Source organism: Thermochaetoides thermophila (assembly GCF_000221225.1).
Source record: "Thermochaetoides thermophila DSM 1495 unplaced genomic scaffold scf7180000011814, whole genome shotgun sequence".
NCBI classification, from domain to species: Eukaryota; Fungi; Ascomycota; class Sordariomycetes; order Sordariales; family Chaetomiaceae; genus Thermochaetoides; species Thermochaetoides thermophila.
This window is the reverse complement of record NW_006383030.1, coordinates 408,350-436,254: the sequence shown is the minus strand read 5'-3', so window position 1 is coordinate 436,254 and position 27,905 is coordinate 408,350. Positions and strand designations below refer to the sequence as shown.

The 27,905-nt window shown below is 52.4% G+C and overlaps 8 protein-coding genes across 8 annotated transcripts; 4 read left to right on the top strand and 4 right to left on the bottom strand.

Annotated features, from left to right (window-relative positions):
- Positions 1 to 287: 287 nt before the first annotated feature.
- Positions 288 to 2,012, top strand: CTHT_0011530 (putative GDP-GTP exchange factor; the record flags this gene model as incomplete). Its single annotated transcript, XM_006691609.1, has 1 exon — positions 288 to 2,012. One exon carries the CDS (start codon positions 288 to 290, stop codon positions 2,010 to 2,012), a length of 1,725 nt encoding a protein of 574 aa, XP_006691672.1.
- A 1,083-nt stretch (positions 2,013 to 3,095) lies between these two features.
- CTHT_0011520 (uncharacterized protein) lies at positions 3,096 to 9,068 on the bottom strand (the record flags this gene model as incomplete). The annotated part of the gene is made up of 1 exon (XM_006691608.1): positions 3,096 to 9,068. One exon carries the CDS (start codon positions 9,066 to 9,068, stop codon positions 3,096 to 3,098), a length of 5,973 nt encoding a protein of 1,990 aa, XP_006691671.1.
- Positions 9,069 to 11,379: 2,311 nt separating this feature from the next.
- Positions 11,380 to 14,073, bottom strand: CTHT_0011510 (uncharacterized protein; the record flags this gene model as incomplete). Its single annotated transcript, XM_006691607.1, has 1 exon — positions 11,380 to 14,073. One exon carries the CDS (start codon positions 14,071 to 14,073, stop codon positions 11,380 to 11,382), a length of 2,694 nt encoding a protein of 897 aa, XP_006691670.1.
- A 2,591-nt stretch (positions 14,074 to 16,664) lies between these two features.
- On the top strand, positions 16,665 to 17,872 carry CTHT_0011500 (uncharacterized protein; the record flags this gene model as incomplete). Its single annotated transcript, XM_006691606.1, has 6 exons — positions 16,665 to 16,881; positions 16,936 to 17,153; positions 17,206 to 17,498; positions 17,558 to 17,623; positions 17,677 to 17,782; positions 17,834 to 17,872. 6 exons carry the CDS (start codon positions 16,665 to 16,667, stop codon positions 17,870 to 17,872), a joined length of 939 nt encoding a protein of 312 aa, XP_006691669.1.
- Positions 17,873 to 18,734: 862 nt separating this feature from the next.
- On the top strand, positions 18,735 to 19,967 carry CTHT_0011490 (reductase-like protein; the record flags this gene model as incomplete). Its single annotated transcript, XM_006691605.1, has 6 exons — positions 18,735 to 18,792; positions 18,862 to 19,130; positions 19,187 to 19,214; positions 19,275 to 19,408; positions 19,463 to 19,709; positions 19,771 to 19,967. 6 exons carry the CDS (start codon positions 18,735 to 18,737, stop codon positions 19,965 to 19,967), a joined length of 933 nt encoding a protein of 310 aa, XP_006691668.1.
- A 137-nt stretch (positions 19,968 to 20,104) lies between these two features.
- CTHT_0011480 (dehydrogenase-like protein) lies at positions 20,105 to 21,021 on the bottom strand (the record flags this gene model as incomplete). The annotated part of the gene is made up of 4 exons (XM_006691604.1): positions 20,105 to 20,156; positions 20,292 to 20,401; positions 20,458 to 20,875; positions 20,933 to 21,021. The coding sequence occupies 4 exons, from the start codon at positions 21,019 to 21,021 to the stop codon at positions 20,105 to 20,107; spliced, it is 669 nt and encodes a 222-aa protein (XP_006691667.1).
- Positions 21,022 to 22,284: 1,263 nt separating this feature from the next.
- On the top strand, positions 22,285 to 23,704 carry CTHT_0011470 (2-deoxy-D-gluconate 3-dehydrogenase-like protein; the record flags this gene model as incomplete). The annotated part of the gene is made up of 5 exons (XM_006691603.1): positions 22,285 to 22,422; positions 22,517 to 22,729; positions 22,790 to 23,125; positions 23,184 to 23,208; positions 23,637 to 23,704. The coding sequence occupies 5 exons, from the start codon at positions 22,285 to 22,287 to the stop codon at positions 23,702 to 23,704; spliced, it is 780 nt and encodes a 259-aa protein (XP_006691666.1).
- Positions 23,705 to 26,458: 2,754 nt separating this feature from the next.
- On the bottom strand, positions 26,459 to 27,069 carry CTHT_0011460 (glucosamine-6-phosphate acetyltransferase-like protein; the record flags this gene model as incomplete). The annotated part of the gene is made up of 2 exons (XM_006691602.1): positions 26,459 to 26,705; positions 26,780 to 27,069. 2 exons carry the CDS (start codon positions 27,067 to 27,069, stop codon positions 26,459 to 26,461), a joined length of 537 nt encoding a protein of 178 aa, XP_006691665.1.
- Positions 27,070 to 27,905: the final 836 nt, after the last annotated feature.

The window sequence follows — 27,905 nt, the reverse complement described above, 5'->3', positions numbered from 1 at the left end:
GTTGGTCAACCCACCAGCCTTCTACCAGTCGTTCGACCTTTGGTCATCACCGGTCACTGTCGAGCATACTCAAACCCTCCTCCTCCAGCCAGCCCCTTTCACATGCTCGCTCCAACTCGTCCGTCGAAACATCCATGACCGCCGACGTCGCCCATTCCCATATTTCTACGCCACATCTACCGAATAAATGTTTTCCCATTACATTTGACGACGAGAATGACTTGAGTACCATCCCCGATCCCAGAAGCAGGGCTCTCAGTCCTGCCAGTGCAAACAGCACCGCAGCCATGCCCAAACATCCAGATCTTGACGATGAGGTGGCCACGCTAAGTACGAAACTCATCAATGCCATCAATCACCAGACGGCTCTCGACGACAGCTTGGCAGCCGCGAGGCTGGAGTTGGAGAGGGCCAGGGAAAGGATACGGCAGCTAGAAGCACAAGTGGAAGAGCAAAGAGAAATGCTTGCGGGCGATGTGTGGGTGAGGCGGAAAACTGTCGAAGCCGAGAAAACTAAGCTCCTAAATCGCCTCGCTGAAGAGAAGAAAGCCCGACTTGATATGGAGCAGCAGAAGAAAAAAATTGAACAGGAGCTGGAGAATTTGACGACAGCACTCTTCGAAGAGGCCAACAAGATGGTCATATCAGCAAAGGAAGAAGCCCGTGCTGAGCAAGAACTCCTTCAGCGAAAGAACGAACAGCTCCGCGCCCAGCTGGCTGATACCGAAAGTCTTCTGAAATCTCAGCAGGAACAGTTAGCAGAGCTCAAGCATGTCATGGAGCAACTGACTGCCGAGAGAGAAACGCAGTCACCGCCCACTATTCCATCCTCACCGTGCGCCACAACGTTTGATACTCCGGAGGGGACAAGTCGATCGATTAGCTCGCGTCATCAGAGCTTATCGTTGCCACTCACACCATCTTACCCGACAAGTTTCACTCATCTTCTGCGCCCTGTCCTGCGGACCGATCTGGCCGCATACAATGACTTCAAGGAGCTCCTCAGGACATCGAAGAGGCTTTCGGCAAATCGCCTGTCCACAGGGTCCACGTTTTCCGGACTGGCTTCTCTCAGCATTGGCCTCGGCTCAGTCGCGTCGCACATTGTACCGGCGAATGCGTCAGTGACCTCGCTGGCCACGACAGGAACCTCTTCGACGACCGCACACCAAAGCGCCAGTGCACCCGCTTCATCTGCTGGGGCTGGTGCATCTGCTGGTGCCCCAACACTCCCACCTCTGAAAGAAACAAAGTTCTACAAGCGGGCCCTCATTGAGGATATTGAGCCAACACTTCGTCTTGACATGGCACCGGGCCTTTCTTGGCTTGCTCGCCGGAGTGTGTTATCAGCCATCACGGAGGGATCGCTGGTCGTCGAACCCTCTCCTCCCACGGTCTCTGGGCGATTTGGCAAGGTTGTCAGGCCAGATCACTTCCCGTGCGCTCTCTGTGGCGAGTCGAGAGAAGAAGAAGAGTTCCTCCGTACCCATCGCTTCCGGATCAGCGAATCGGAATCCAGCCAAAATGCGTATCCTCTCTGCAGCTACTGTCTCGCTCGCGTTCGGTCAACGTGCGAGTTTCTTGGGTTCCTTCGTATTGTCAAAGATGGTCATTGGCGAGCAGATGATGAGGATTCCGAGAAGGCGGCGTGGGAGGAGAGCGTTCGCTTACGAGAACAGATGTTCTGGAGTAGAATCGGTGGCGGTGTCGTTCCGACAGGTCATACTCGCCATCCCTCGAGCTATAGCACGGTCCCGAGTGTTCAAGGGGAGCGGAGTCCTAGGCCGAGCCACGATGGACGGCGAACCGCCGAGTCTACAGCAGAGCATGAAGCGAGTAACTCAGAAACGCAAGAGCTGTCAGACATAACCGATAACACAGCCATTTCCTGCCCTCAGCAGCAGACGCCCGGGGTCCCCCAGCCAGTCTCCGCTGAGATTTCCAAAACTGCGGTACAAGCTGCGACTGAATGTACCGAAACCAAGCCGGATACTTTGGTGACAAGCAATTAAGTCATTAAAGAACCGACGGAACATTCCGCAACAATACCTCTCTCGAAACGTTCTTGCCCCCTGAATAAGAGGTAGTACTCATGGCGTTGCTGCCGTATGTACTTCTATACATACCTTCGTTCCTGGTAGATAAATGAGGACGGGGAAGATCATACCTTGTGTTATGGCGTCTGGGGTTTTGTCTTCCGTTTGCATTTTCATATTCCGTTTTCTTTGTCTGTCAAGCACTCTGGCCACTGGAAGGGATGGAGGAACCTCACCTATCAAAAAGGCATTGAGTCTGGCGTATTACTCGGTGCTAGCTTTAGCAGTCGGGATGTTTATATTTTCCTCTTGTTTGTCTTTTTTTTTGGAAACGTTGACGATGAACGGATAGTCTGTACGGATGGATGGAAATGCTTGACACGATACGATACATACCTAGTAATTAATGACGACGACTCGAATGGGGATATGGGCTGGCTTTGAGGACCAGGTCTAGGTCGGTGATGCCATGAATGGATTGGGCTGTGTGGCATGCAAGCATACTTAGAGACTTAGGCAGTATTAATTGATGACGTGGTGCAATAGATATTTAAGTCGTCCCAAATATGTTTAGAGTCATACTATATGATAGCCGAGTGCATCCATTGCTATTTCGAAAGAGCTTTTCCATGCTTTGTCATCTAGTTTTAAGCGCCAAAATCGCCTTTGCGACTAACAATGTCACATAAGTATATTATTACCAGACTTTTAGGTTTGAACACCTAGAAGTGATGATTCTACAGATAATTCCAGTAGATGTTACGCAACCAACGGATATAATAATGATACTTTTCCGATATAGAACTTAATGGAAACTACTGGGTACTCTAAACTTCCAACAATTCTGAGAAAGTTAACTTTGACCACAAAGAGAAGGCAAAAATGATTTACATTGATGAAAACGTAAATGTCTCCAATAATGGTGGAAACAAAAAAATAAACCTGCGAGCTTGCATTGAAAGCGCCGAATTGAACGAGATTAAAGATCAACATACGAATCGTCCGGCTCAAACAGACCAGTGGAATACCAACTGTGAATATCCAAAACACCGGATCCGATTAATCATTCCAATCCTCAAAGCCACCCTCTCCGTAAGGGTTCCACTCCTGTCCTGGATAACTCGTCGCGCTCATGACGGGAATATCGTCCAGATCCTTCTTGTTCTTGCTCTGCTCGTCCTCGATTTCCGCCAGTACGGGGATCTTCTCCTCCAACACCATGCGCATTTCCATCTCGCGCTGCTCCTCCGCCTTCTTCTTGGCTCTCTCGAATATCGCCACGTCGTTCTTGGCCAACACGGCCGCCGGCTGAATCGTGATGGGCGGCGGCGACTGCGGGTTGTTGCTGCTGGTTGTGCCGGCTTCGGTTGGGCTGGCTTGTTGCACTGTGGCGATGGTGGCCGATTGGATGACGGGGGACTCGTCGGACATGTCGGAATCGAAGGATCGTTCATTCTCAGAGGAAGAAGTATGGTTATTCGCGGTCGTGGCGGCGTGGCTATTAAGAAGGCCTGATTGAGGGGGAACCATAGCCGGAGCCGGGGCAGAAGCAGGGGTAGACTGAGAGGTCGTGGTGCTACTTGGAGCAGTCACAGGCGGCGCATTGACAATGGTTTCTCCTGAGATAACGAAGTAATTCGCAGGAGGAGCCGGTTGCAGTTCTTGCTGAAATGCACGAACGCTTGGCTGAGCAGGCGCTTCAGGGTCATTCACAATGATGAAACTCGGAGTATCTGTCTGGGGCTGCTGTCGCTGTGATGGTTGCTGCAGCTGGGTAGGAGGAGGACGCGACTGGCGTGGGGTAGCATCATAGATGTTGTCAGCGGCCACACGTTGGGTTGAAGTCGTCAACTGATCCTGGTTCGTCGGAGAGTGAGGAGACTTTGGCTCGGCAGGAGGAGGGCTGACGGTTCGTTCGTGAGGAGAAGTGGGAGATGCCGTATGGTGACGGGTAGCATAATAGTTGGTAATATATGAACTAGGAAATGTCTCCTGCTCTTTCGTCCGTGCTGCATGCTGCGAAGGCAGCGACGAGATGTCATCCCCACTAACCTTCCGTACAGGTTGACTTCGGCTTGCAGATTGGGCATCAGTGTTAGGATTTGGTAGACTATTAGATGACAGGGCCTGTCGGGCAGGAGGTTGCTGTGGCGGCAGGTCTGTCTCCTGCTTGAAGGAAGTATCTTTAGGGAGCGTGCTTGACTGCGCAGTCTCGGGTTGCGACAGCGTTTCTTCTGGCGGAGGAGGAGAAATGCTAGCCGCTGGTGGCTGCGGAGTGGGAGCAAGCGAACCTGGAGGAGAGATTTGAGAGGCTGATACAAGAGCAGCTGACGTAACCGGAACAGGTACGACCGAAACTGAAGAGACCGCTGTTGTGGGTACGGTGGCCGTGGATACGAACGGCTGGGCTGGCGGCATCGACACTTGAGCTGTCGCCGGCTCGGAAGTCGGCTGTTGGACAGGAACGGACTGGGGACCTGGTGTCGCGGTGAGTGGTACTTGGCCGCTTGCTTGAGATGGTGTATGCGATGGGGCAATTGACGGGGCTTGCGATCCAGGAGTTGGCTGAGCGATTGTTGGCTGAACATATGCAGGATTGGAAACAGCGGGCTGGGCAGTAGCCACACTGGCCGGAATCGGCTGCTGTGGGAGAATACGTGGGATAGCGACAGGCACGGGAACTTGTCCGGGGACAATTGGGACTTGTCCGGGAACTTGAACCTGGCCGTACATCGGGCCATGAGGTGGTCCAACCCAAAGAGGAGCCGGGGCCGGAGCAACACGACCTTCCCCATGCACAAACCCGTAACCAGCTGGGATTGGGACGGGGGCGTATTGAGGTTCCTGAATCGGGGCACCCTTGGGCGGCTGCTTTTGGGATTGTTGCTGGGGTCGAGCGGGTTGTGACGGGCCTGATCCTTGTACCGAAGGAGCAAACTGAACTGCAACTGCACGATCATGTTGAGGGAACGAAGCCGTTGCCGATTGTTGTGGTTGTTGCTGTGTCGGCTGTCGCTGGGCAGCTTGGGCGCTTTGGGTGGCAGAGGAGATATTCTGCATCGTTGGTTGTTGGCCTGGAGTTGGTTGGGCTGGGACTGTTGCTGTTTGGTACTTCTCTTCTCTGTGGCCGCGCTTGAAGGCTGCTAACAACGATGGCATAGAGCTCTTGTCCTTCTCCATTTTGAGTGGTGACGATGTTACCAAGTTCGAAACCTTTGTGCCCTTGAACAACTTTGAAAGCGTACTTTGTTCCTTCTCCTTCGACTGTTGTGCATTGGTAGGAAAGCTATTGGAGTGTATCCCGCCAGGACCAGATTGCTGTTGCGGGGGCTGAGGGGGAGGGAGTTGGCCAGGCCTGGTCGTCCATTGTCGTCCTTGACCGTCGAAGTATGACTGGCTGGTAGCCAACTGAGGACCCTGCGGACCAACAGGATGTTGTGAACCGGGCTGAGTAGAGTGTTGAGCGGGAGGAACTGGTTGTGTCCCTAGAGCTGGCTCGCCAGCCTGTGCTCCCGGTGTAGAAGCTGCATTGGATGGTGGCATTGAAGATTGCCCTGGCACCGTGTTCCTTGGGCGAAGACTCGCCAGCGCACTTCGACCCTGCTCGATCAGTTCGCCGGGAATGCCAACTGGGGTAGAACGGTTTTCAGTGGCAAACTGCGAAACAAAAGAGGCCACCGGCTCATCAACAGATATTGAAGGCGAGCGGGTTGGCTTCTGGCCAGCGTCCGTCGTCGTAGTGCCGCTCGGGGCACTTGGGGCACTTGAAGCAGTTGGGGCACTCGAGGTCTGCGGCTGGCCCTGAGCATTTTCAGGCGGCGGGAGGTTGAATGGTTGCCTGACGCTTTCCGGCCCCTCATTTAGAAGACGAGATTGATCCATGATAAGCTGGACTGCGGGCTGCGAAAGCTGTGAGACGGGCGAATCAACTGCAGAACTGCTGATAGATGGACTTGGATTAGGCACTTTCGAACCGTCCTGTTTCGATGATTGCTGAAGCTGTGCTGGCTCAGCTGCGGCCGCGCTATCCTGCTCCTGGGCCAAAGCAGGTTTGTTCACAGTTTGAGGTTGGCTTGTAAACTGGGATCGCTGCGTTGGTGCCGGAGATTGTTGTACAGGTTGGACAGTTATTTGTTGAGCCTCAGGGAGAGTGGGCTGTTGTTGGCTTTGAGGACCAGACTGCTGGTGGCTCTCACCAGCACCAGACATCAGAGCCGCAGGACCTGGTGATGGAGCCGAACCAGGTGCACCAGGATTTCCGGCAATTCCAGGAGGGCCGAGCCGTGTTTGAGGAGGGAACGGCCCCTGCCCCGGGAAGACCGGTTGGCTTTGCAGTATGACAGGACGCCCGTCGGGACCAATAAACAATGGGCGACCATCAGGACCGACAACAGGACGCCCATCTGGGCCAACGGCCATCCGTATGCCATAAGACAAGTATGGGCCCTGCAGGAACTGAGCATGTGCCGGATTATATGGTATAAATTGGACTTTAGCTCCTGGTTGAGCCTGCTGTTGAGGCTGGACAGGAGGCTTCGAGTCGGGCTTGGCCTTCAGAAAGCCGAAAAATCCACTTGTTGACTTCTGAGCCTTTTCCTGGTCAGCATTGGAGGTTCTCTGAGCTGGCAACTGTGGTTGAGGCTGGGAAGGGGGTAAGCCGTAGCTAGGCTGTCGTAAGCCAGGAGCAAACTGTGCATTCGGACCGCCCGGGCGAAGACTGGGTGGAATAGTTTGAGTGTTGGGCATCTTGGACTGTGGGGCAGAATCAACTTGTGGTCCGGTTCCTGGCAGAAAAGTGCTGGTCTGGCTCTGTCGCAAACCGATGTCAGAAGCGGGTGGAGCTGGCTGTGAGTCATGGGCCGTCTGTACAGTGCTAGCATGGCTTAATCGCGGGCCTGTGTCATTCTGAGGAGGGAGGGTCTGCGAAATGGTCTTTGGCTGTGGGTGGGAGTCTGGTTGCTCCGGAGCTTGTGGCTGCTGGGGTTGTCTCTGGGCTGAAGTTTGAGCGGGCTGGATCTGAGGTTCACTCGGCGGAGGAAGTTGTGGTTGTGATTGTCCCTGTAATTGAACTTGTGGTTGTCCTGGGGCCTGGTTCGAGGGGGACCCATGGCCCTGAGTCTGGAACAGTGGCTGACCGGGTAATTGGTCATGAGGATAAGGCTGTTGGGGCTGCTGAGCTTGCCCAGGAAGTTTGACAGCAAAAGATGGTGATGGTGCAGTCTTGGGGGCATCGGAAGGTGATGAACGATGAAAGACGCCCTTGACATTCTTCAGGGCTGCGAACCGTTTTTTGGGAGGATTTTGGTTGCTTCCAGCAGGCGGTGGGCCAGACATAACCGTCGTCGATGTTGACGTCCGAGGCATGCCGGGTTGAGGTGGAAGTTCGGATGGTCCGGGCTTGAGATGAACACCAATTCCAAACAAATTAGTCCGCTTCTTCTCCAATGGCCCCGGCTGGGGTGTGGGAGCTGGTGTTAGGCGCTCATTGACAGGAGTGCTTGGGGCTTGGGCAACAAGGCTGTCTTTGCTCTGGCTGTAAGAGATGTTGTCTGCAGGAGCTTGGGCGCCCTTTTGGCCTGGTCCGGCACCTGGCTGCTTTTGCTGAGAGGCTTCCTCCATGATGCTCGCTTCGGAGTCGGCATCGTCATTAGCACCTTGATTGCTAAGGGCTGTACTTGGACTGCGATGGTGTTCCGTGGTGTGATGACCAAAGCGACTTCGCAGACTGGAAAAGAAACCAGAGTTCCGTTTTTGCTTCCCTTCAGCAGAGGTGGAACCGGCTCCCGTCACATCACTTCCGTGGGTCTCAACACGAGATAATTTATTGTCATGATGACTGGGCGCTTGTGTTTCCTTTTGGAAAGCTTCCGAAGAAGCATTCGGTCCAACTGGATTCTGCTGCTGAGCCCTATCTTGTAGAGTCTGCTGGGACTGCTGGGTTGTCTGGTTCGGTTCTTGTTTCTGACGCTGCTTTGAGGAGGATGACTCCGAAAGTCCCATCTCCTTGTCAAGAGCATATGACTGTTGCTGGGTTGAACTTGGGGATCGACGGTGCCGATTGGGCGTCTGAAGAGGCTCCTGGAGATGCGACTCTTCCAATTTCCATCCATAAGGCTGGAAGCGCTGCATAAGGTTATTAGGCCACAGATGGGGCGGCAATGGCCGCCCATTGGGACCAATGGGAACAGCATACGGGTGCTGTCCCATGGGAAGCATCGGGCCAGTCATTCCGGGAGGGAGGTTGCCAGGCTGAGCGGCAATTACCCGAGGGATATGGGCTGCTGGACCTTGTGCTAAGCCTGGGACAGCACCCGGAAAACCTTGGGCGGGCTGTTGGCCTTGCAGCTGCCACGACTGGCCCTGGGTTGACCCCTGAGAGATCTGAGAGACCTGAGAGACCTGAGAACCTTGTGAGCCCGGGCTCGGCCGATACACGTTCTGGATGTACTGCCCGGTGGGTTGCGAAGCAGCCATAAAATGGCCCATCGCGGGATGTGCAGCCGGCATGCTGACTTGCTGTGACGGGAGCATCTGGGGTTTTGTATTGCCCTGAAACCCTTGCTGAGACGACTGTTGAGGTTGCTGAGATTGCTGCGACTGCTGCAATTGGTGCGGCTGCTGCGTCTGTTGATGGGCTTGCAGCTGCTGGGATGATGATGATGATGATGATGATAACTTGGACTGCTGCTGGCGCTGATTCGGTTCATTCTGGTCATCGAGAGAGAAATCATCTGCGGTCAGGCCAAGAGAAGCGCTAAAAGTAGAATTCCGGCGGATGGGGGGCAGGCCTACAAAAGAAGAGAGACGGCGCAAGCCCTCACCACCACCACCCGACTCTTCCTGTTGCTGCCGCTGCTGCTGCGATGGCGGTGGCGGCGGCGGTTGCTGATACTGATACTGATGCTGCTGCTGTTGCTGTTGCTGTTGTGGATACTGATGACTCTGCTGATGACCTTGTATATGATATGCTTGTGCGTGACCGCCAGGCGACTGCAAGGGCCTGAAGCTCTGATTTTGCGCGTATGAAGCCATTGTGTTTCGTTTGTGAATAGTACGCGACTGGCGAGGGTGTCGTCAGCTTGCGTTACGAAGGCGAAGGCAGCGCACAATTGAAAGGGTTGCGAGTGCAGGATATGTAGTTGATGTGAAGGGCGAAAGATTGACAAGAGTTCTTCGAATCTGCGAAAAGAGACGCTATGACAGTGAGGACGAGATAGGCCCTGGATTCTTGGAATAGCCGTCGCAGCTGCCGTCGCCAGCGATGGTTGGCAAAGCTGCGCGCGGTCAATTAGCGGCTGACCCGTCAGGGACAATGGAACTGAGGTGTTTTGGTTCGTGGACTCGCTTTTGATTGCCCGTCAGCCGGATAGACGTGGGGTTCAAGGTGGTCGGCAGCGTGCCCGCGCCGTGGCCTTGTAATTCACCCAAGTACCTAGTACGACCTGGAAGTTGTGGGTGATCTGCAGGTGTGCCAGCACTGCAACTGTCTGCCGCAATTGTGTTGGCCGTCTAAGGCGATGTCTCGGGAGAGTCACGCTGCACGCCAGGCCATGCACGAGAAATAGAAATTTGCTAAGTATCTTGAATTCAAGATCAAGACCAAGCGTCAGACGCTCGCGCTCGGCAGTCTTCCACCAGTTCCAAGAGGACAAGGCAAACTACTCAGAACCGCAAATGGCGAGGACAGACAGGTGGTCGCCAAAAAAAAGGATTCGAGGGGGCAAGGGAAACACAGAAACGCAGTGGGAGCACACAAAGGTCGCGTCGCACAAACTGGTAGTTCGGGTCCGGGTCTAGGTCTCCCCGGCCTGCCGGTCGGCGGCACCGCTATTTGGTGACACGAACAGGGGGGAACTAGAATGGATTGATTGATGGTTAGACGCCGAGTAATCCGTCGGCAATATGTGCTCGACTCTTGCCCAGCTCGTCCTTCAGCGGCTCGCGTGCGTCTTACGGTGTGGTGCGCGCCGGGAAGAGAGGTTGGGCAGGCGGACAGGTCAGGCAAGCCTTTAACCTAAGTACTCCGCGCCAAGCTAGGCAGGCAGCCAAATATCGAACAGTCCAGTCGAGCCTGGCATTCAACGCCCCTCCGAGCGAAGATAGTGGACGTTCAAGACGCGACTCGCGCTGGCAGCAGGTGACGATCAAGATCGGTTATAAGATTGATGCAAGACTGCTCTGTGTGGGCCGACTGCGAACGCGGCTCGCTCAGTTTGCGATGGCTAGGCAAAATAGGCCAGGTACGTAGGAGCTTCTGGGGCTCTTGGGGCGCGGCAGCTTCGCACATGCTTCTCATTGAATGGAATGGTTGCCAGAGCAGGGTCCCAAAGGCCCGAGGTGCCTGAAAATGACTGGATGGCAGGTCGACCGGGGGCCGTAACTGTGAGACTGCGGATTGGCTAGCAGCTCTGGGCCACTGGCTGTAAGCTGCAGCTCGCGTTCGTTAGCCCCGTTCGCTGACGGTATGTTTCAATATCTGGTTACCAGCCTGGTCGAACGTTGAAGCTCTCAAGGCCTGCCCCCATGGGCGGCGTAACGCAGCGCATGAATCAGGCAAGTACAAAGTGCCTTAAGTAATTGCGATGCGTAGGGCTGAGGTGCTAAAATCCCCGCTGGCCATGGGCATCTCTGCTGTGCTGCACGGAGCACAAGGCACTGAGCGCTGTGACAGATCGGGCTGCATGTAAACTTCAATCAAGGCCGATCAATTCCTTGTGGCGCTGAGAGAAAGCGGCGGGTGAAGTCGTCGCACCCTTCATCCTTAGTTGTGCTGTTGGTGATCCTTCTCGGTGGTTGTTGCTTGCTGATTTAGTCATCCGTTGAAAAGCGGAGAACTGGGAGCCCAGGCGGCAGGGCTATAGGACCCTTGTTGGGGCGCTGGGGGCGGAGGATGACTAGGGAATTGCCCCTTTTGGGGAACGCGGCTCGAAACAAGCGGGGTTCAGGCCGGGCCGTAAGGCTGGCCGATCAGATAGATGTGAGCCATACATACATAATCCGTAGTGGATGAGGCTTCAGAACGAGAAACTGTGTAATCGATATGTATGTAGATTCGCTCGCACTTATCCTAGAAAATATCCATATCTAAGGTAGGTCGTACATGTATGTTGGGCTTGGGAGAACCTAAGATTTTGTAGGACAAAATTAGATCGTGACAAAGCCTTGTTTCCCTCATCTATAGAGAGCAAGACATCCAAGGCTGAAGCCAGAGAGGTTCTTCAAGCTCCATCGGATAGCCGCTGTGAACATTGGTTAAGTGCCTCTGATAGTTTGGGTTGAGGTAGATTAAAACACGGGTAAATGCAACCACAATGATCAACACCGAAAAAATAAACAATCGGAGCTACCTCCTCTCTTCCAGCTTGTCCTCGAGTGCCTTCAGTTTGCTCCGGCCCTTATTCAAAAGCCCTTTACCGGCCTTTCCTGCCGCCATCAAGAACTCCTTGCCCTTTGAACCCATCTGGTTGCTTGAATGTCCCAACTGATGTAAATGATGAGATGCTCCCGACAACACGATCGGCGACTTCAGCGGGCCTTGACCCTGACCCGGAAATCCAGGGGAACGCAATGCCGGAGTCGTTGAAAACCCGGAGTCAACATGTTCAGGGTGTCTTGCCAGCATGACCGATACCCACTCCGTCAGCCCAGAATCCGCTGTAGAGACCTGCCATCGAGCATGGTTGTACTGTTTGATGCGCTCTGCTGGTGAACTTAGTTCCATTATTTTGCGGAATGGCATAGTATTAGGGGAGTCTTTCTTGATCGAAGAAACATTCGAGGTCTTGGCCTGCTCGGCCTCCGGAGATTTGCCCGTCGATGAGTCTTGTGAAACAGCATTTTCACTTGGTGACAGCGGCCGAGTGCTTATTTGAACATCAGGCCGTTCCAAAACCGGAGAACGGCTACTGACGCTATAATCGGACACGGAGAAGCCGGGAGCTTTATCGGAAGCGCCTCCAGCTGCTGCTTGACTTCGCTCAGGAGGACAGACAAACTGTGGATCTGGAGATGGCTGTCGAATGTCCACTTTAGAAGATATGGGTGACGGCTTAGTCACCGCGGTAGTGGCAGTAGTTGGTTCCGTAGCAAGCACGGAGCTCTGTGCCACATCGGACACAGAAGCTTTGGGCTCAGAAGGTGTTTGTGCTCGCTGGCCCGAACTGTTGATGATGCTTTCGCCAACGTCTTCTTCCTCCCATGAGAAGCGATTGCGGGGTGTTCCAGTCCCGTTCGCTGTTGTATCAGGAGCACCAGCTGGATTAATCGTTGTAGAGTCTTCTGGGCTGGTCTGATTGACAACGTTTTTGGCTAGTATGGCGGAAGGTGGTTTCTGAAGAGTGTCCAAAGGCCGTAGCGAAACCGGTGAAGGCTGTGGAGATTCTTTTGGTCGATCGCCCTGGGAGAACGTCTCTCCAACTGATGCCCAGTAATCCCCATAGACATCGCCAAGATAACTGCTTTCGCGAGAAAGCTCGAGTTCTGCTGCAGCAGGATATGCAGTCGTCAGCTCCCTGGCTTTTCCACCTAACCTAGTAGGCGGCTCTGATGGAGTCAGGGACTTGATGATCTCCTCACTCAAGATGTCGCTGTCTTTAACCGGGGAGCTATTCGACGAGCCAAAGGACGTGTCTGCGTCTAATGGAGGGAGGGAAACGATGGGGGGTAGAAGAGAAATGTTAGCATCCGACGAACCCTTTCGAGGATTTAACGGTGCTGTGGTCGTTAGCCCAAGATGGAAAGAGGTTGCATTTGTCGTTATTTGGCTTCCAGAAAGGCGATCTTGGTTTGTAGGCGAGTGTACATTACGGTCCACATTAGACGTGGCGTGTTGAGATGAGACCGGGCTAGCTATATGGAGAGGGGACGGTTCACGCGGCGAAATAGGAAGGGTTGAAACTGCCGTAGCTGCTTTTGTCGCGGGGGTAGATGTTGGGATAACCATCTCCTGGCTATTTGGTGTTAATGCGACCTGCTGAGGTTGCCCTGCAGGGAGCCCGGGTGCCTCTGGAGAACGTGGGGATGGTATTGCCTTAGCCGGCAGCTGATGAGAAGAGAGCGCTGGATTTTGAGGGGAGTGAGAAGGCTCAAGAGCTGGTGTCGCGCTTTCAGAAACCCAGCCACCTGGTAACGCTGGGGCAGTCGGGGAAGAGATAGTGTGCTTTCCTGCATGTAATGCGGCCTCGCGTGAAGGCTCCGCTGCGGGTTGCCGTTGCTCGGTGGGACCGTCGCTACCTGGGGATAGTTCGCGAGGTTTATCGCGAAACGGCAGCCCAACGGCCTGATCGGGCCCGGCGGGTGAGGAGGAGGTAGTAGAGTTGCTGGCCACGCTAGCGCTGGAAGAATGCAGCGGTGCGTTCGAATCGACGACCGGTTTTGAAGGAAAGGACACAGGCGTGTGCGGAGGAGGGTGTGCAGAAAGCAAAGTGCATGATTGGCCTGACGTCAACCCTGCACAGGCCGGCTGGATGCTGGGTGCAGCAGGCGTACAATCGGATACAGAAGACTGCATAGAGGTCTGGGCGGGCGAGTCAATTTTCGAACCAGAAAAAAGCGCAGAGGAGAAGAAGTCTTCTCCAAACCCAGACATGCGAGCTAAATCCGGTAATTGCGGACTTGTTGAAAAACGCCGCGAATTCACTGTGCCCGCACAGTCGGAGTTTGGCTCCTGAGACAGCTTTGTGTCCCCTCCTCCTGCTGGATGGGCAACCGTGGATTCTCTATGGCCATAGCTGTCAATTAAGCCCTCGAGACCATACTCGCTCTTCCTTTCAGCACTCAAAGTTGCGTCATGGACTGACTGCAGGCCCAAGCCAGTATTTTCTGATACAGATGGCTTGTGAGCAGTCTCGTCAACCCGTGTTCCAGCGGACACTGCTGTACTGCTAGGAAATGTACCAGCCTGCGGGCCTCGTCGTTCCTTTTCTTCCTCAACGCGTCGATAGATGTCAGCTGGCCGAACAAACGGTGACTTGCTAGGCGACGTAGCTAATCCAGCTCTCTGGGGAGACGCCGGCCGCTGTTCCGCCCATGGTTTCATTGTGCCAACAGTTCGAGGGCTCGAAAGCGACTGATTAACCAGAGTTGTCGTTGTATCCATTCCTTTCTCTCCAGACGTTGTCACCAGGGGTGGCGGGCCAACTGTCGAATCGGGCGATGGGAATGTTCTTGGAAATGGTGACAGGACCGGACGAGCCTGAAAAGGCCTCTCTATACCAGGGCCTGGCGGAGTGCTTATGGTGGGAGTCGATTTGAAGGGATTGACAGGCTCAGTGGTTCTTCGATTGGGCCCTGGGAATGGGCAACTTTGCGATGGGGTGGTCGACATTCCGGGTGGTAGGGAAGATCCTGTGCCTTGAGGTTGTCGCGTAGCCGGAGGGCGTTGGGGGCCCATTGGTCTCACGGGCGGGGAAGGTTCATGCTCGTGGGGCGGTGCGTCATCATAGCCACCTCCCCAGTCGTCGCCATCATAATTTTGGGGTTTAAAGTTTGCCCATTTCTTCGTTTTCTGGCGATTCACATTCACTTTGAACTTGTTGCTATCACTTTTCGGCGGCGACATGCTCAGAGGACTGCTCAGATTACTCGATTAGGATAAGCAGATCTCCTACTGATTGAGAAACATGTGGACATGGGCATTACTGACATAGTCCTGCTGGTCGGGAGGACATTTCCGTATGTGCCATCCATGGTGACTGACCGACTGGCTGCACCTTGTGTTGTCCAAAGACTTCGTTACCGATGCATCCGCACTGGCGGTAATGAAAGTGCTGGCTAAGATAATGCAGTTATGTTGGTATAGAGGAAGAGCGGCTGAGTCGACACTGAAGCCGACGACAAGTCCGTGTGCGATAAAACGCGATGGATGTTCAGGGTGCAAGGAGAGGGTCGACAAGCGGTACAGGGACTCGAGAGCGGCAGAGACACCCGTGGACCGACTTATCAGCAGTTGCTATTTATGTATCTAGTTGCTTCCAAGCGTGCTAGCAGTCGCAAATATTGTTGACCACACAGCGGGCATTCGAGTTGTTGGCCGGTTGTTGTTTTAACAGGAAGAGGAGAAGCCCAAACGATCATCAAGGAGAAAGGAACAAACTGCTGTGTCGTCAGTCGGTTCGGCATAGGAGCCGCCCCACGGACAAATCCACGCGATTAAACTCGAGATGGAAACGAACAACCGGGTCATGGTGGCTTCACAAGGGTACTCCTTGCCAAGAGGATCTGCAGCCAAAAAAAGAGTTCTCCTACGCGTCACCCTTTCAGCACGTCTGATTCGTGATTTGAGAACTTGATGTGGGGAGGACCCGTCGACATTCCCGCGCTTGCAGAAATGCATATGGAAAAGGTCTGGAATCCCCAGGCCCTTTCATACAGATCACAGGTCATGAAGGTACTTGTATGTAGAAATGAACACCGGATCTGGACCGGCTCTGTTTGTCATCTGTGCAGCATGCCGTTTAGGACTGCAGCTACGCATCGGTAGTAACAACTTGAGAGGCTCGATTTAGACCTGTCAGTGGAGGGACTCACCGCTGAGCTTATGGGGAGACAACCAGCATATCCCACGCAATATTAACTCTCCCACGAGGTGTAGGTACAAGCATTTCACGCAAGCATGTACACTAAATTCTTATGGCGTCCAATTATCTGGAGCATCGAGGGCGAGTGTACCTCTGTATGTCGGCCGCAAAGTTAAGATACTGATGCATAGGACCAAAGGCCCGATGTCTCCCATAAACTCCAGTTGTTTTCCCTATTAATGTGGGCAAAGTAAAGAGTCCGCTCAATTGCTCTTGTAAATCAATACTTATGACTGCCTAATTCAGACTTTGTTTGCAATGAAGCTATACCAGCAAACGCAAACAGTCCAAGAAAGGCTGGTTCCATAACCGGCAACACACAAGCTGGCCAGACATTCTAGGCGATCCTAGGCGATCCAGGTCCAAATATGAATGAGGATTGCAGCTCACTTAAAACTAGATATGTAATGGGCAGCTGGAAGCCTCCAAACTCATCACATACAGCATAGACAGAAGAGAGCAACTGACATACTACTTTACATGCATACTCGATTTGAACTCGAGCAGCTCAAGATGCTGCAATCTTGATGCACAGCCTGTCAGTAGCACCGGGGCATCCGCCGTTGGACTAGAAGCTTGAGAGTTTGGGGTCGTTTCATATACACAGTAAAAACACAGTTTCCGCAACCCATATTACTGTGCTCAGACAAGGGACCGCGGTAACCACTGCCCCAGCTTTGTCACAGTGGAGGCCCAAGCGCCACAGCCTTGAAGGCGAAACCACGTTTCCCTCCCCAGCTGAGCCCCAGATTCCAGCTACCACAGCCCTCTTGCCATGCAGCATCACGCTCATATTTTCGCTTGATCGTTTCGTGTCGAGCCAAAGAGAAATTTATCCCTTCACTAGAAGTCATATTATCTTGTGTGTGTGTGTGTGTGTGTGCGACATCTGGCGCTCTTAGTTGCCCTGCGCTTGGGTGACGCGCGGCGCTCCAACAACCCCTGAATATAGATCCCGATCGCAGCCGAATACAGACTGGCTACACATCCTCAAGTACTGTTTAGTCCACAGCGTCCACTCTCTCGTTGATATCTTCAAAAGGCTGCTGCCATGGCTGTCGCAATCAACGACCGCACTGCGGAGTTCCGTCAGATTGTCTCCGCCGCACAACGAAAGCAAGCAGCGAAACCAGGCTCTCAAAGACTCCTCAGCGATGCTCAACGAAGCGCAGCCGGGCCGCCGCGCCGCTCCGAGTTCGCGCGTCAGGCTGCGGAGATCGGAAGGGGCATCTCAGCTACGATGGGGAAGTTGGAAAAGCTGGCGCAACGTTGGTAATCCCAAGCTTTCTGCTTCTTCGAGAGCAGCGCTAACCAGCTAATAGTGGCCAAGAAGAGATCGCTTTTTGATGATAATCCGGTTGAGGTCAATGAGTTGACATTTATTATCAAGCAAGACCTATCTCGACTCAATGAGGAGATCCGCAACCTTCAGGCCCTTTCGAAGCGTCTACACCCCAAGCCAGATCAAGAAGGAGAAAACAACAAGAATATCCTACTGCTCCTTCAGGGAAAGCTGGGCGACGTCAGCGCAAACTTCAAGGTACGTGGGATGCCGCTTAAAGGTGCCGATCCAACGCTCACTTCTCTCGCAGGAAGTTCTCGAAATCAGAACCAAGAACATCCAGGCATCAAAATCGCGGACTGAGGCATTTGTGTCCACTGTTGGACAGCATGCCCATGCGGCCCTCCCACCGTCAACATCCCCGCTTTATGGCACCCCGAATAGAGGAACACCAATGCCGTCCACTGACCTAATTTCCCTGAATCCCATGGGCGACCAACAGCTGCAGCTGCAGTTACTGGAAGAAGGTCAAAACACTTATATCCAACAACGAGGGCAAGCCATCGAGGCCATCGAGGCCACTATCAATGAGCTGGGATCGATGTAAGAACAAGCAGCAGCGTCTAAGTGTACAGCACGCGGAAAGCTGACTGAGGCTGCAGTTTCGGGCAGCTGGCTGCCATGGTCAGCGAACAGTCTGAAATGATCCAAAGAATTGACGCCAATACGTATGAAACCCATCATGTTCCCCTACTCGAGAGTTACGCTGACTCGTGGACAGAGAGGAAATCGTGGACAATGTCGAAGGAGCTCAAAAGGAATTGCTTAAATATTGGTCTCGAGTGTCGAGCAACCGGTGGTTAATCGCCAAGATGTTTGGCGTATTAGTATGTGCCGTTCACTTCTCACCCGATAAACCAATGCTAACCATCAACTAGATGATCTTTTTCCTGCTCTGGGTATTGATCGCCGGGTAAACATGCACTGGTCTCGACATTTTTCTTGTTCTCTTCTTTGTATAGCACTTGTTTCCACGTACTACTTGCTCTGGCGTCATCATAGACCATTGCATGGTAGACTTTGGTAATATGGTTCAATGGGCATTCAACGAGAGCAAATGGTGTGGGTATGGTATGTGCGATTTACACGAACTACGCAGCTGGGCAGGGTTTGCTGTTGCAATACGGACAGATTACCTTAATGACAAACTCTCACCTAGGTTTCCCAAACGGTGAAATCCTAGCCTTGAGCTGCGTGCACGAGGCAGCGGTGAGCCTGCTGCCGCACCTAAAGCCAGCTTCTTCTTGATCACCGTAATTTTCCACCTATCAGAGTCCCTCGCCATTGGTCTAGATGCATACGATGAAAACAGTAATGGCCATCCCCTAGCCAAGCCAAGAACCCCGCGTCACGCCCCACGAGACGGCGTGTCTGAGGAGGGGCAGTTTCCGCCGATATTTTCCATCCTCGCTCAAACTGGCACGCCCCGTGCCGAATGTCTCAATAGTCGACATCCCATTTAGCCGGTCACCAACATACCCACAATGAACCGTAGACGACATGACGGCAACAACCTCCCCTCAAGTTCTCCATGCTAATCTTTCTTTCTTTCCTCTCTAACCTTCCCTTAACCTGGGATTTTAAGCTGTCGTGGGCAACAGGCTACCTCTAGGTGCCTAGCTTGACTTGAGAGCAGCACCAGAGTTGTCTCTAGCACATCACCTGCTACCACTTACACCCCGAGATCTTCTCCCTCGCCAGCTTCATCCCCGTCTACGCCTTCGCCTCGTTTCCCAGTTCGTGTCTCAAGCTTCTATCGCTTGTCAAGGCTCTAGAACCATGGCCAACAAGACTTACAAGCTCAACACCGGCCAAGAAATCCCGGCTATCGGCCTTGGTATGCTTTTCAATATTACCCCTTCCGTGAAAAGCCCCAGGCGCTTGGACTCGTCTAACGTCTGAACAGGGACTTGGCAATCCCCTCCTGGCGAGGTCCGCAAAGCAGTCTACGTTGCGCTTGAGGCTGGATATCGGCTGATCGATTGTGCTTATTGCTATGCCAACGAGGATGAGGTCGGGCAAGGGTTGGCGGACGCATTCAAGGCCGGTATTGTTAAGCGAGAGGATATCTTTGTTGTGAGCAAAGTCTGGACAACGTACAATACGCGAGTGGAGCTGGGATTGGACAAGAGTCTGAAGTCTTTGGGCTTGGATTACGTGGACTTGTTCCTAGTGGTAAGTCAAACCACAGGGCATGGGATTGATGCGTTTGGCTGACGTGATGTGTGTAGCATTGGCCATTGTTGATGAACCCGAACGGTAAGGGATCATTGTCCAGAGAACCAACAAGGGTTGCTGATACTAACGCCAGTCGTCAAGGCAACGACGATCGGTTCCCCAAACTTCCCAATGGAGAGCGTGATATTATCCGCAGCCACAACCACGTCGATACGTGGAAGCAGATGGAAGAGGTGCTCAAGACTGGCAAAACAAAGGCTATCGGCGTCTGCAACGTACGACAAACCCTTTTTCAAAGTGCACAAAGGTCGTTTCTAATACGCAAACAGTACAGCAAGCGCTACCTCGAGCAGCTCCTCCCCCACGCCACTGTTATCCCAGCAGTCAATCAGATTGAGAACCACCCGGCGTTGCCCCAGCAAGAAATTGTTGATCTCTGTAAAGAAAAGGGCATCCACATCATGGCGTACAGCCCATTGGGTAGCACTGGCGGCCCTCTGTTCCGTGCCGAGCCGGTTGTTAAGATTTCAGAGAAGCATGGTGTTAAGCCTGCGACCGTTTTGCTGAGTTATCACCGTACGTTGTCACTTAAGCTTCCAAGTTTCCTTATGACAGTTGCTAACCAAAGATGTTGTAGTCCGTCGAGGAAGCACTGTCCTGGCCAAGTCAGTCACCCCTGAGAGAATCAGGGAGAACCTGAACCTCATTGAGCTGGATGACGACGATATGAAGCTGCTAAATGACTACTCGGACAAGTTAACCAAGGAGGGCAAGCTGCAGAGGTTTGTGTATCCGCCATTTGGTGTAGACTTTGGCTTCCCAGACAAGTCTTAATAGTTCTTGGAATTTCTATGGGTTAGAGTGTGTGCGGGATAAATTTCAGAGCATCAAAGTTTATAGTTGCTGTATAGACAGATCTGCGTTCATCTATGCCCCCTTTCCCTAAGATCATCATGTCCTTGACACCCGATTCACATGTTCACCATCACTTTGAGGACTAGGTTGCCTTGATCGTCCTTAACCCTGGCAGCCATATCAAAAGCCTTTGGGATACTCTCCATCCCATAGAATCGTTGTGTTATAAGTTTGGTGAAATCTGGCAGCCCAGGTCTTCCACTTGCCAGTAATTCAATCACCTTTGGATAGGTGCCGGCATACCTGAATACACCAATCAAGTCAACTTCACGGAGAGCAGCTGCTGAGATGGGAAGCGTCTGGATCGGAGTGCCCATTCCGATAATCATGATCCGGCCGCCAGGAGCTGTAGACTTAATGCTGCATTAGAACAAATATCGGGACTTGCTTCTTTAAAGGGTGAACTTACGTAGATAGAGGCCTGCAAACATATTTCACCGCCAGTGCACTCGTAGGTTGCGGATACTTCACCAAGAGGCTTGTCTTCTCCGGGGAGAATGATGGCCTTCACCGATTCAGCCATCTCTTTGGCAAAAGCCAGCTTATCCTCGACCGTTGTAGGCCGCTTCATGGGCACGACAACGAAGGCATCCGCAAAACCATTCTTAACAGCGAATTTAACCCGATCTTCTTGTATGTCGGCAATGACTACACTAGAGCTGGGGACCAAAACCTTGGTGATGGCTGCACAAAGTAGGCCCACAGTTCCAGCACCAAAGACAAGGACTGTTGAACCAGGTGAAAGGCCCGCCCTTTCTGAAGCATGAAGAGCCACAGACAGGGGCTCGACTAGTGCTCCAAGTTCAAGAGAGACATTAGGCGGGAGCCTACATGATCTTTGTTAGTATAGCATTAGGAGTTCCGAGCAATATGCTGAACCGTACTTATGGCACCATTTTGCGGGGTGCACGATTTCATCCTGCAGTGTGCCCTGAGCATGAGGATAGGCCTTGGCTGAACTTTTGAAGCGCATTTCCCGGCAGATGTTGTAGCGGCCGCTAACGCATAGCTCGCACTTCTCACAGGGCTGGCCGACTTCGAGGGCCACATGGTCTCCAACTTGCAATTCAGCAACATCCGAACCCACTGCAGTGATGATGCCGGCAGACTCATGACCAAGAGTGAGTGGCTCTCGCACGATGATGTCGCCATTCCGGAAGTGGTTGAAGTAGTGAAGGTCAGAACCACACAAGCCTGTTGATTTGATCGCTACTCGAACGTCTTTTGGGCCAAGGGGGGGTAGTTCCCTCTCTTCCTGTGTGAAGGTGTAAGATTGGTTCCAATAATAAAGCCTCAAAAGTGGATGAACTCACGAGTCGAAGATCACGGGCACCATGAAGAACGGAAGCCCTAACTTTAGTGGCTGCCATCATCCAAGCCTCAAGATCAACGGATTGCAGAATTACGGAAGAACTGAAAGCATGCACGATCGTATGGACAAGCAAATGCTGCAGGTGAGGTTATCAGAAGAGCCAACAAAAGTAAAGGCTGAAGTATTAATTGTCAAGGGAGCACAGCATGGTCACCGGAGAGGCATCGGCGGAAATGGAAGACATGTACAAGCCAGATCCAGACCAAAGTCTCCGTTCTGACTCTTTGAAACCTTACCTGCTTTGGACACAAAGAGGAAACAACGCCCGAAGCTTGCATCAAAAGATCTTATTATGCTATCTAGCTAAGGAGGACCGAACCGGCGGAGCAGCCAGTTCAGGTCTGGTGACCAACCAATGTCCAGTGGTCAGGGGCAGCAGGCAATCAACCACTTTAATCCAAGAAGCCGACGAGACTAACTGCGGCCTGTCATTGAGAAGATGGTCACTTGCGCCGTAAAAAGTCGGTGGGGAAGAGCGCGGCAAAGCCAGCTGTTGGTGTGACACCTGTCGAGCTTGGGCATTGGATGCATTGGGTGGAGCTTCCACGGGAGGTTCCCCGTCATCGGATCCGGGTCTGCCCCCGAAAGGCAATCCACCGCGACCGAAGGTGTAAATTACACGCGGGAGTTCCTGTAAGACGTTGCAATACGCCAAAACAGGAATGTTTCGCCGAACTCCCTCGCTAAAATACACATAGTTATGGTAACAACACTAACATCAGCGTAGTCAAGCTGACAGACTTCCACATACACCCGCCGACTTCCCTACTTAAACGTCTGCCCTGTTCTATTGATTGAAGTCCCAGACACTTCGGTTCAATTGCTGTTCTAATCTCCATAATACAGGTCCTTCAGGACATCACAATGACTACCAACAACAGCATTATGTCCTTGTTCTCCCTTGAGGGCCAAACAGCTCTCGTCACAGGAGGGACTCGAGGAATTGGTAAAGCTGTCGCGATTGCTCTGGCCGAAGCCGGAGCCGACGTTCTGCTGGTCCAGGTAGAGCTAACCCTCTTCATACAGCTTCTGAGTGTCCCCCTTGCACACACTTCCAATTTCTCCGAAGATCCCTCGCTGACCATGTCACTCATAGCGAGACGAATCCTCCACGGAAACCCGTGACGCAATCAGAGCGTTGGGCCGGAAGGCCGAGATCTACACAGCAGATCTTAGCAATCCTAGAGACGTCTCCAAGATTGTGCCTCGTGTCCTCGCAGATGGCCATGAGATCCGCATACTGATAAACTGCGCGGGGATTCAGAGACGCCATCCTTGCGAACAGTTCCCTGAGTCTGACTTCAATGAGGTATCAAGCCTGCCTCGTTAATCTGTATATCTGCATTGTACTGACAGAAACATCCGCCAGGTTATCCAGGTTAATCTCAACAGTGTGTTCACGCTCTGCCGTGATGTTGGCGCACACATGTTACAGCTGGAACCACATCCTGTGACCGGCCGGCGTGGCTCCATCATCAATTTTGCTTCTCTTTTAACATTCCAAGGTGGCTGGACAGTTCCAGCCTACGCGGCCTCCAAGGGTGCCGTCGGTCAGCTCACAAAAAGTTTTGCCAATGAGTGGACAGCGCGGGGTATTACCGTCAATGCCATTGCTCCTGGCTATATCGAAACAGATATGAATACAGCATTGTTGAACAACCCGGAAAGGTTGGCAAGCATTAGTGCCAGGATACCTGCCGGCAGGGTAAGTTAATTCATGAGATATGAATGTTAGGCGGTCATTTACTGATATCAGCTTTTAGTGGGGGACTCCTGATGACTTCAAAGGTACGGCGGTATATCTAGCAAGCAAAGCCAGTTCGTATATGAGCGGTCACATCCTAGTGGTCGATGGTGGATGGATGGGGCGTTGAAGAACGCAGATTTAGCTCCACACAAGAATGACTTTCTGTTTCTGTTTAACAACTTGGAGCTTATTCGGGTTAATACAAACTCTTGTACACATGTTGAAACTTAATCCTTGATTGAATTCATGACAGACTCCATCCAGGGATATACCGATTCATTTGCCTTCGGATACCCCATATGCAACGCCCCTGGAAAGAAACGGCCCTCTTTCGGAGAACCATGCTCAAAGAGCAACATACTATCCTCGATGGGTGTGAGACCGTCAAGCATTCCCTGATACCAAATGTTAGGAACGTTCCAGAGCATCCTAGGAATAGTTAGGAGTGACTCACATTGACCAACAACAGCCGAGTGCTCGGCTTATCGAGAATTCCGGTCTCAAGCAGCGAAAATTTCTTCTGAGCTTTGGTTTTAAACTCTTCCACCGAGTCAAAACCATACTTGACAGCCAGGGATGGTAACAACCTTCCGGTAGTCAGCATCGACTGCACAGGCTCAACGTGCATCTGGACATACTTACTTGAAAGGATACTCATGTCCATCAATTTTTTCAAGCCACTCAGGATCGAAGAAATAATGGCATCCAGCACCCTGAGCAACGCACCCAATGAGCTGATCTTTATGCGTGTGGGCAATACGAATAGCGTAGTAACCGCCACTGCTCAGTCCCCAGACCATGACTTTCTTCATATTGAATCTCCCGTCCTCGGCCATCCAATCAAGAAGACTCGTCCACAGTCTGTCAGGTGCCTCTGGGTCCGCACGGTCGGCTGGACAATCCGCTGTACCAGGGATTTCGACAACAATCGCAGCCCTGTCAATCCGAGTAAATTAAGTTGTCGTCTCCCCTTTTTTGCGCACCGCAAAAGGTTTAAAACTCACCAGCCTCTCTTCAAGAACTCATTGCACCTTTGTGTGTTATCAGGCCGGTATCCATCCAATCCAGTTAGCAGGATCACCGCGGGCCATAGTCTCTTGTCCCCATTCTTGTCGACAGGAATGCGGACATAGATGGGAATAAACTGGCCTTCTCTCTGCTTCCGGTGCTTGAAATCAACTTCTACCTCCTCGAGAGGACTTTCCCATAGGTTCCCCACATAGCGGTATACCTTCTTCTGTGTCTCAAAAGCAACTACCTTGCTTGTGAGATCCGTTCCTCGAGGTAAAGATGAAAGGTAAGGAAAGCGAGAGATCCTATAAAGAGCACAGGCGCGGAGGTATAGAGACGAGGCAAGGTCCTTGTCTCCCCTTTGCCGGAGGGCAGTCTCTGCCTCCAGGCACAATCTCTGGGCAGCAGTGAAGAATGGTAGCGCATACTGTGGATGATAAGGGTCCGAGATATTATTCTAGCTGATTGTTAGCTTCGAACTTTTGTTTCTGACAGTCATGAGTGTTGTTGAGTAACTGCAATCATGGGGAGAAAGGAGGATTCAGAAGTTTCTAGGGACCGTACTTCGATAAGCTCTTTGAAAACTGGCTCAAAGTCTTCATAAGCGCCATCATGAAATGGATAGACGGCCTTTTCGCACTAGCTCGGAAATTCTGATTAATGGACGGACTACAAGATAAAGGCAAACGATAATTTTCAAAAATTCCAGGAAAGATGCATACAGCAAACTTCCACTTCGTCTCCCAGAGGGCTTTGATGCTCTCATGATGTGGCATTCTGGCCTTGAATGCTTCCTGGCCCATTAGCCAATGCTTTGAAGTATTCGAATTCCCGCTGGATCGAGCTTGGGAACCGATCTCGTAGCTTAGAGGAGCCATAGTAATGACAGAGTTTTGACTGCGTTGAAAACACACAAGATTTATGCTCAAGACTTGTGAGATGATATCAAGAATCACAGGTAGCGCGCCTGATGGGATTAAAGACACCAACAATAGTTCTTCTGGTGAACAGGGGCACACCGTTCCTCCTGCCGCTGTAGACAACTCTCACGCGGGCTCTCCGGCGGTTATGACTTGGTAAAGAGAAAAAACCGGTCCTTTGACGAGCCCTAGAAGGCGCAGCCGGCAACTGTTAATGACTGTTTCCCTCGGACTTCAGATATCATTGACCGTTTGAAATAATGACTCAACCAACTTACTGGGACTGGACCAAGGCGCATCGCACCCGGGAAACCAGCGCGTTGAATTCGCGGAAAGACCACATGTCAGCCTGGCTCCTCATTGTCTTGATATCGAAAGTGGGGAGGGCACACATCAACAGAAAGTCCGATGACCTTATACTAAAGCTTGTCCGAGGGATTGAGAGGGGTGATATCTGGAGGACATTGGGGATCTCCGAAGGCCGGCAGGCCGACACCTGACGAATCGTGGGCCAGCTGAGCAAAGCCTACAGGGCCTACCAAGGATGAGAAGCGGGTGAGTTCATATCTAGTCAATCTGAATTATGCATCTATGTCCAGCATCTGTGCCTTATTGATGAATACTAGCTGTGTGTGAAGGGCTTTGACGGATCATGAAACTATAAGGGTCAGAGGAGCTCAGTAAGCAGGGGCGGATATAGATGAGAGTTCTAAAATTCCTTGATGGAACTGGAAAATCCCTTCTCAGAATCACTGCCTCAGGCACACACGATGCCATTAAAATGAAATTGCTATCAAGGATCACATGCAAACATGTGATACTAGCTCGTTTAAGCTCTAATGTAGGGGAAGTTGAGGAGAGGGGCCGGGAGCGGAGGGGGGAAGGGGATGTGGTGCCACCGCGGGAAAGCCGACAACGACCATGGCCCGACTTTGAAAAGCGGCGGATATAAAGCATATAATATAGAGAACAAGAAACAGCTCGGGCGACTTGTACTAATAGCACACACTCCATGGAGTTCGACGGAGACTTGGCATTCTTTCTGGTAAAACCCTCAAATAAACACTTTGACTCACGTATTCAATGGCATTGTATCCTCTAATCCAACGATGCCTGCGCATTACAAGTTGCCGAAACAACTGTTTGCCGACCCTTAATATATGGCCTGAAGCGCTTCATCAACCGATACGGTCTAGGTAGTCTTGATGATGCGGAGCGGACAGCCGAAAGCTTGTCGCGGGCCACCCAGTCGTACATGGGTACCAATGAAATCTTCGTGGATGCAATTCGTTTAACATGGCCTGGATGGACAAGATCTGTCTGTTGCTCGGTAGATAAACCCCGAGCACTCTTCTGTGATTTATTGCGTGGAGTTACTCTTAGGGCCTTCGTGGTAGTGGGCCATTTCAAGACCAGCCCTTCTGAAGCCGCACTTGACATAGAAGCCCTCATTGTGTTCGCTGCAGTCTAGGATCGTTTTATAGCAACCAGTCTGCTTAGCGATATAGTCCAAGGCCTGAATCAAGCGAAGGCCCAGTTTCTTGCCTTGCTGATCCTTAGCCACGGCAATATCCTCGATGTGTCCAACAGAACCAAGCTGGTGGATGCTGTAGGGATGCGTGTCAGTTTCAGCTCTGTCTGTATGTTAATTTACTCACAAGAGACAAGCCAGAACACTCACAATTTGCGCTCCACTAACAAAGCACCGGTGCCCACAATTCTAGGCGGACTGGAATTGGTATCCTCGATCACGATGATGAAATACGAACTATCCTGCTTCGAGATCCAGTCGAAACGCTCTTCAAATTTCTCTTTGGGGATGTCGCCCACGGTTGTCAGTACGCGCAGCACATCGAGGAAGCCAGCGTCGTAGTCCGTCTTTCTGAGCGCCCGGAGCTTATAACCCTCAGGGAGTTGAGCTTGCACCTCAGGAGAGAGGTATTCCGAAGGGAAGAGCTCCTTCTCTGCCATTGTAATTCTTGTGACTCGTGGGCGGATGTCTGAAGGGCTGGTTTGTCGGATCTGATGAGCCAAGGGCCGCTACAGTTGATCGGCCGGTTGCTGGAGGGGGCGCCGTAAGCTGCGAATGATCTGCCTGTTTTCGGATTCTAGAAGCTAATGTTCAATGCATAACGGGCGCGCGTGTGAATGTGGTCCTATTCTGGCGTCTAGCGCGATAGGGAAGGCATGCGATTTGGGTTCAGATGTTCGGATGCTGGATGAGAGATCAGGCCAACGCGGGGCATGGTCCCTGCCAAGGCCTGGCCACCCCTCCGCGATCTTGCCCCGCCTGTGACTTGGATCAAGGCCCACAATTATTGGTGTTGTAACCAACCATGGGGGATCCCCACGTTGGGGCATTCAGGCGGTACTGTCGCCCCACTCATTCGGCAGCCGTTCTTGGACCCCAGCAGCCACGCGCTCAACAGCGTCACCACTCTCACCACCACCAGCATTTTTGGCCACGCGACCGAGGGTGCAGCCAATTTAAATCCCCAACGCCTACTTCCTGCACTAAAAAAATTGTTGGGTGTTGCGGCATTTTGTGGCCTTATTTCACGGGCTGCGACAGATCGAAAAGGCAGCGATCCGCCAAATCGCTTTCCAAGGCGTTCTTTGCAGCTCCCAGATCGGGGCTGGCATCTATTGCTGCTGTTTCGAGCCACGGCAGTAACAACCTACAGCATATCCACTGCAGGTCACAGCCGTTCCTCACCCACCCACCCCCACCCCCTAACACCAACCAACCCATCAACGACGACGCATCATTTCGCATCACAGGGCGTCCTGTCTGGAGCGTGGGAACC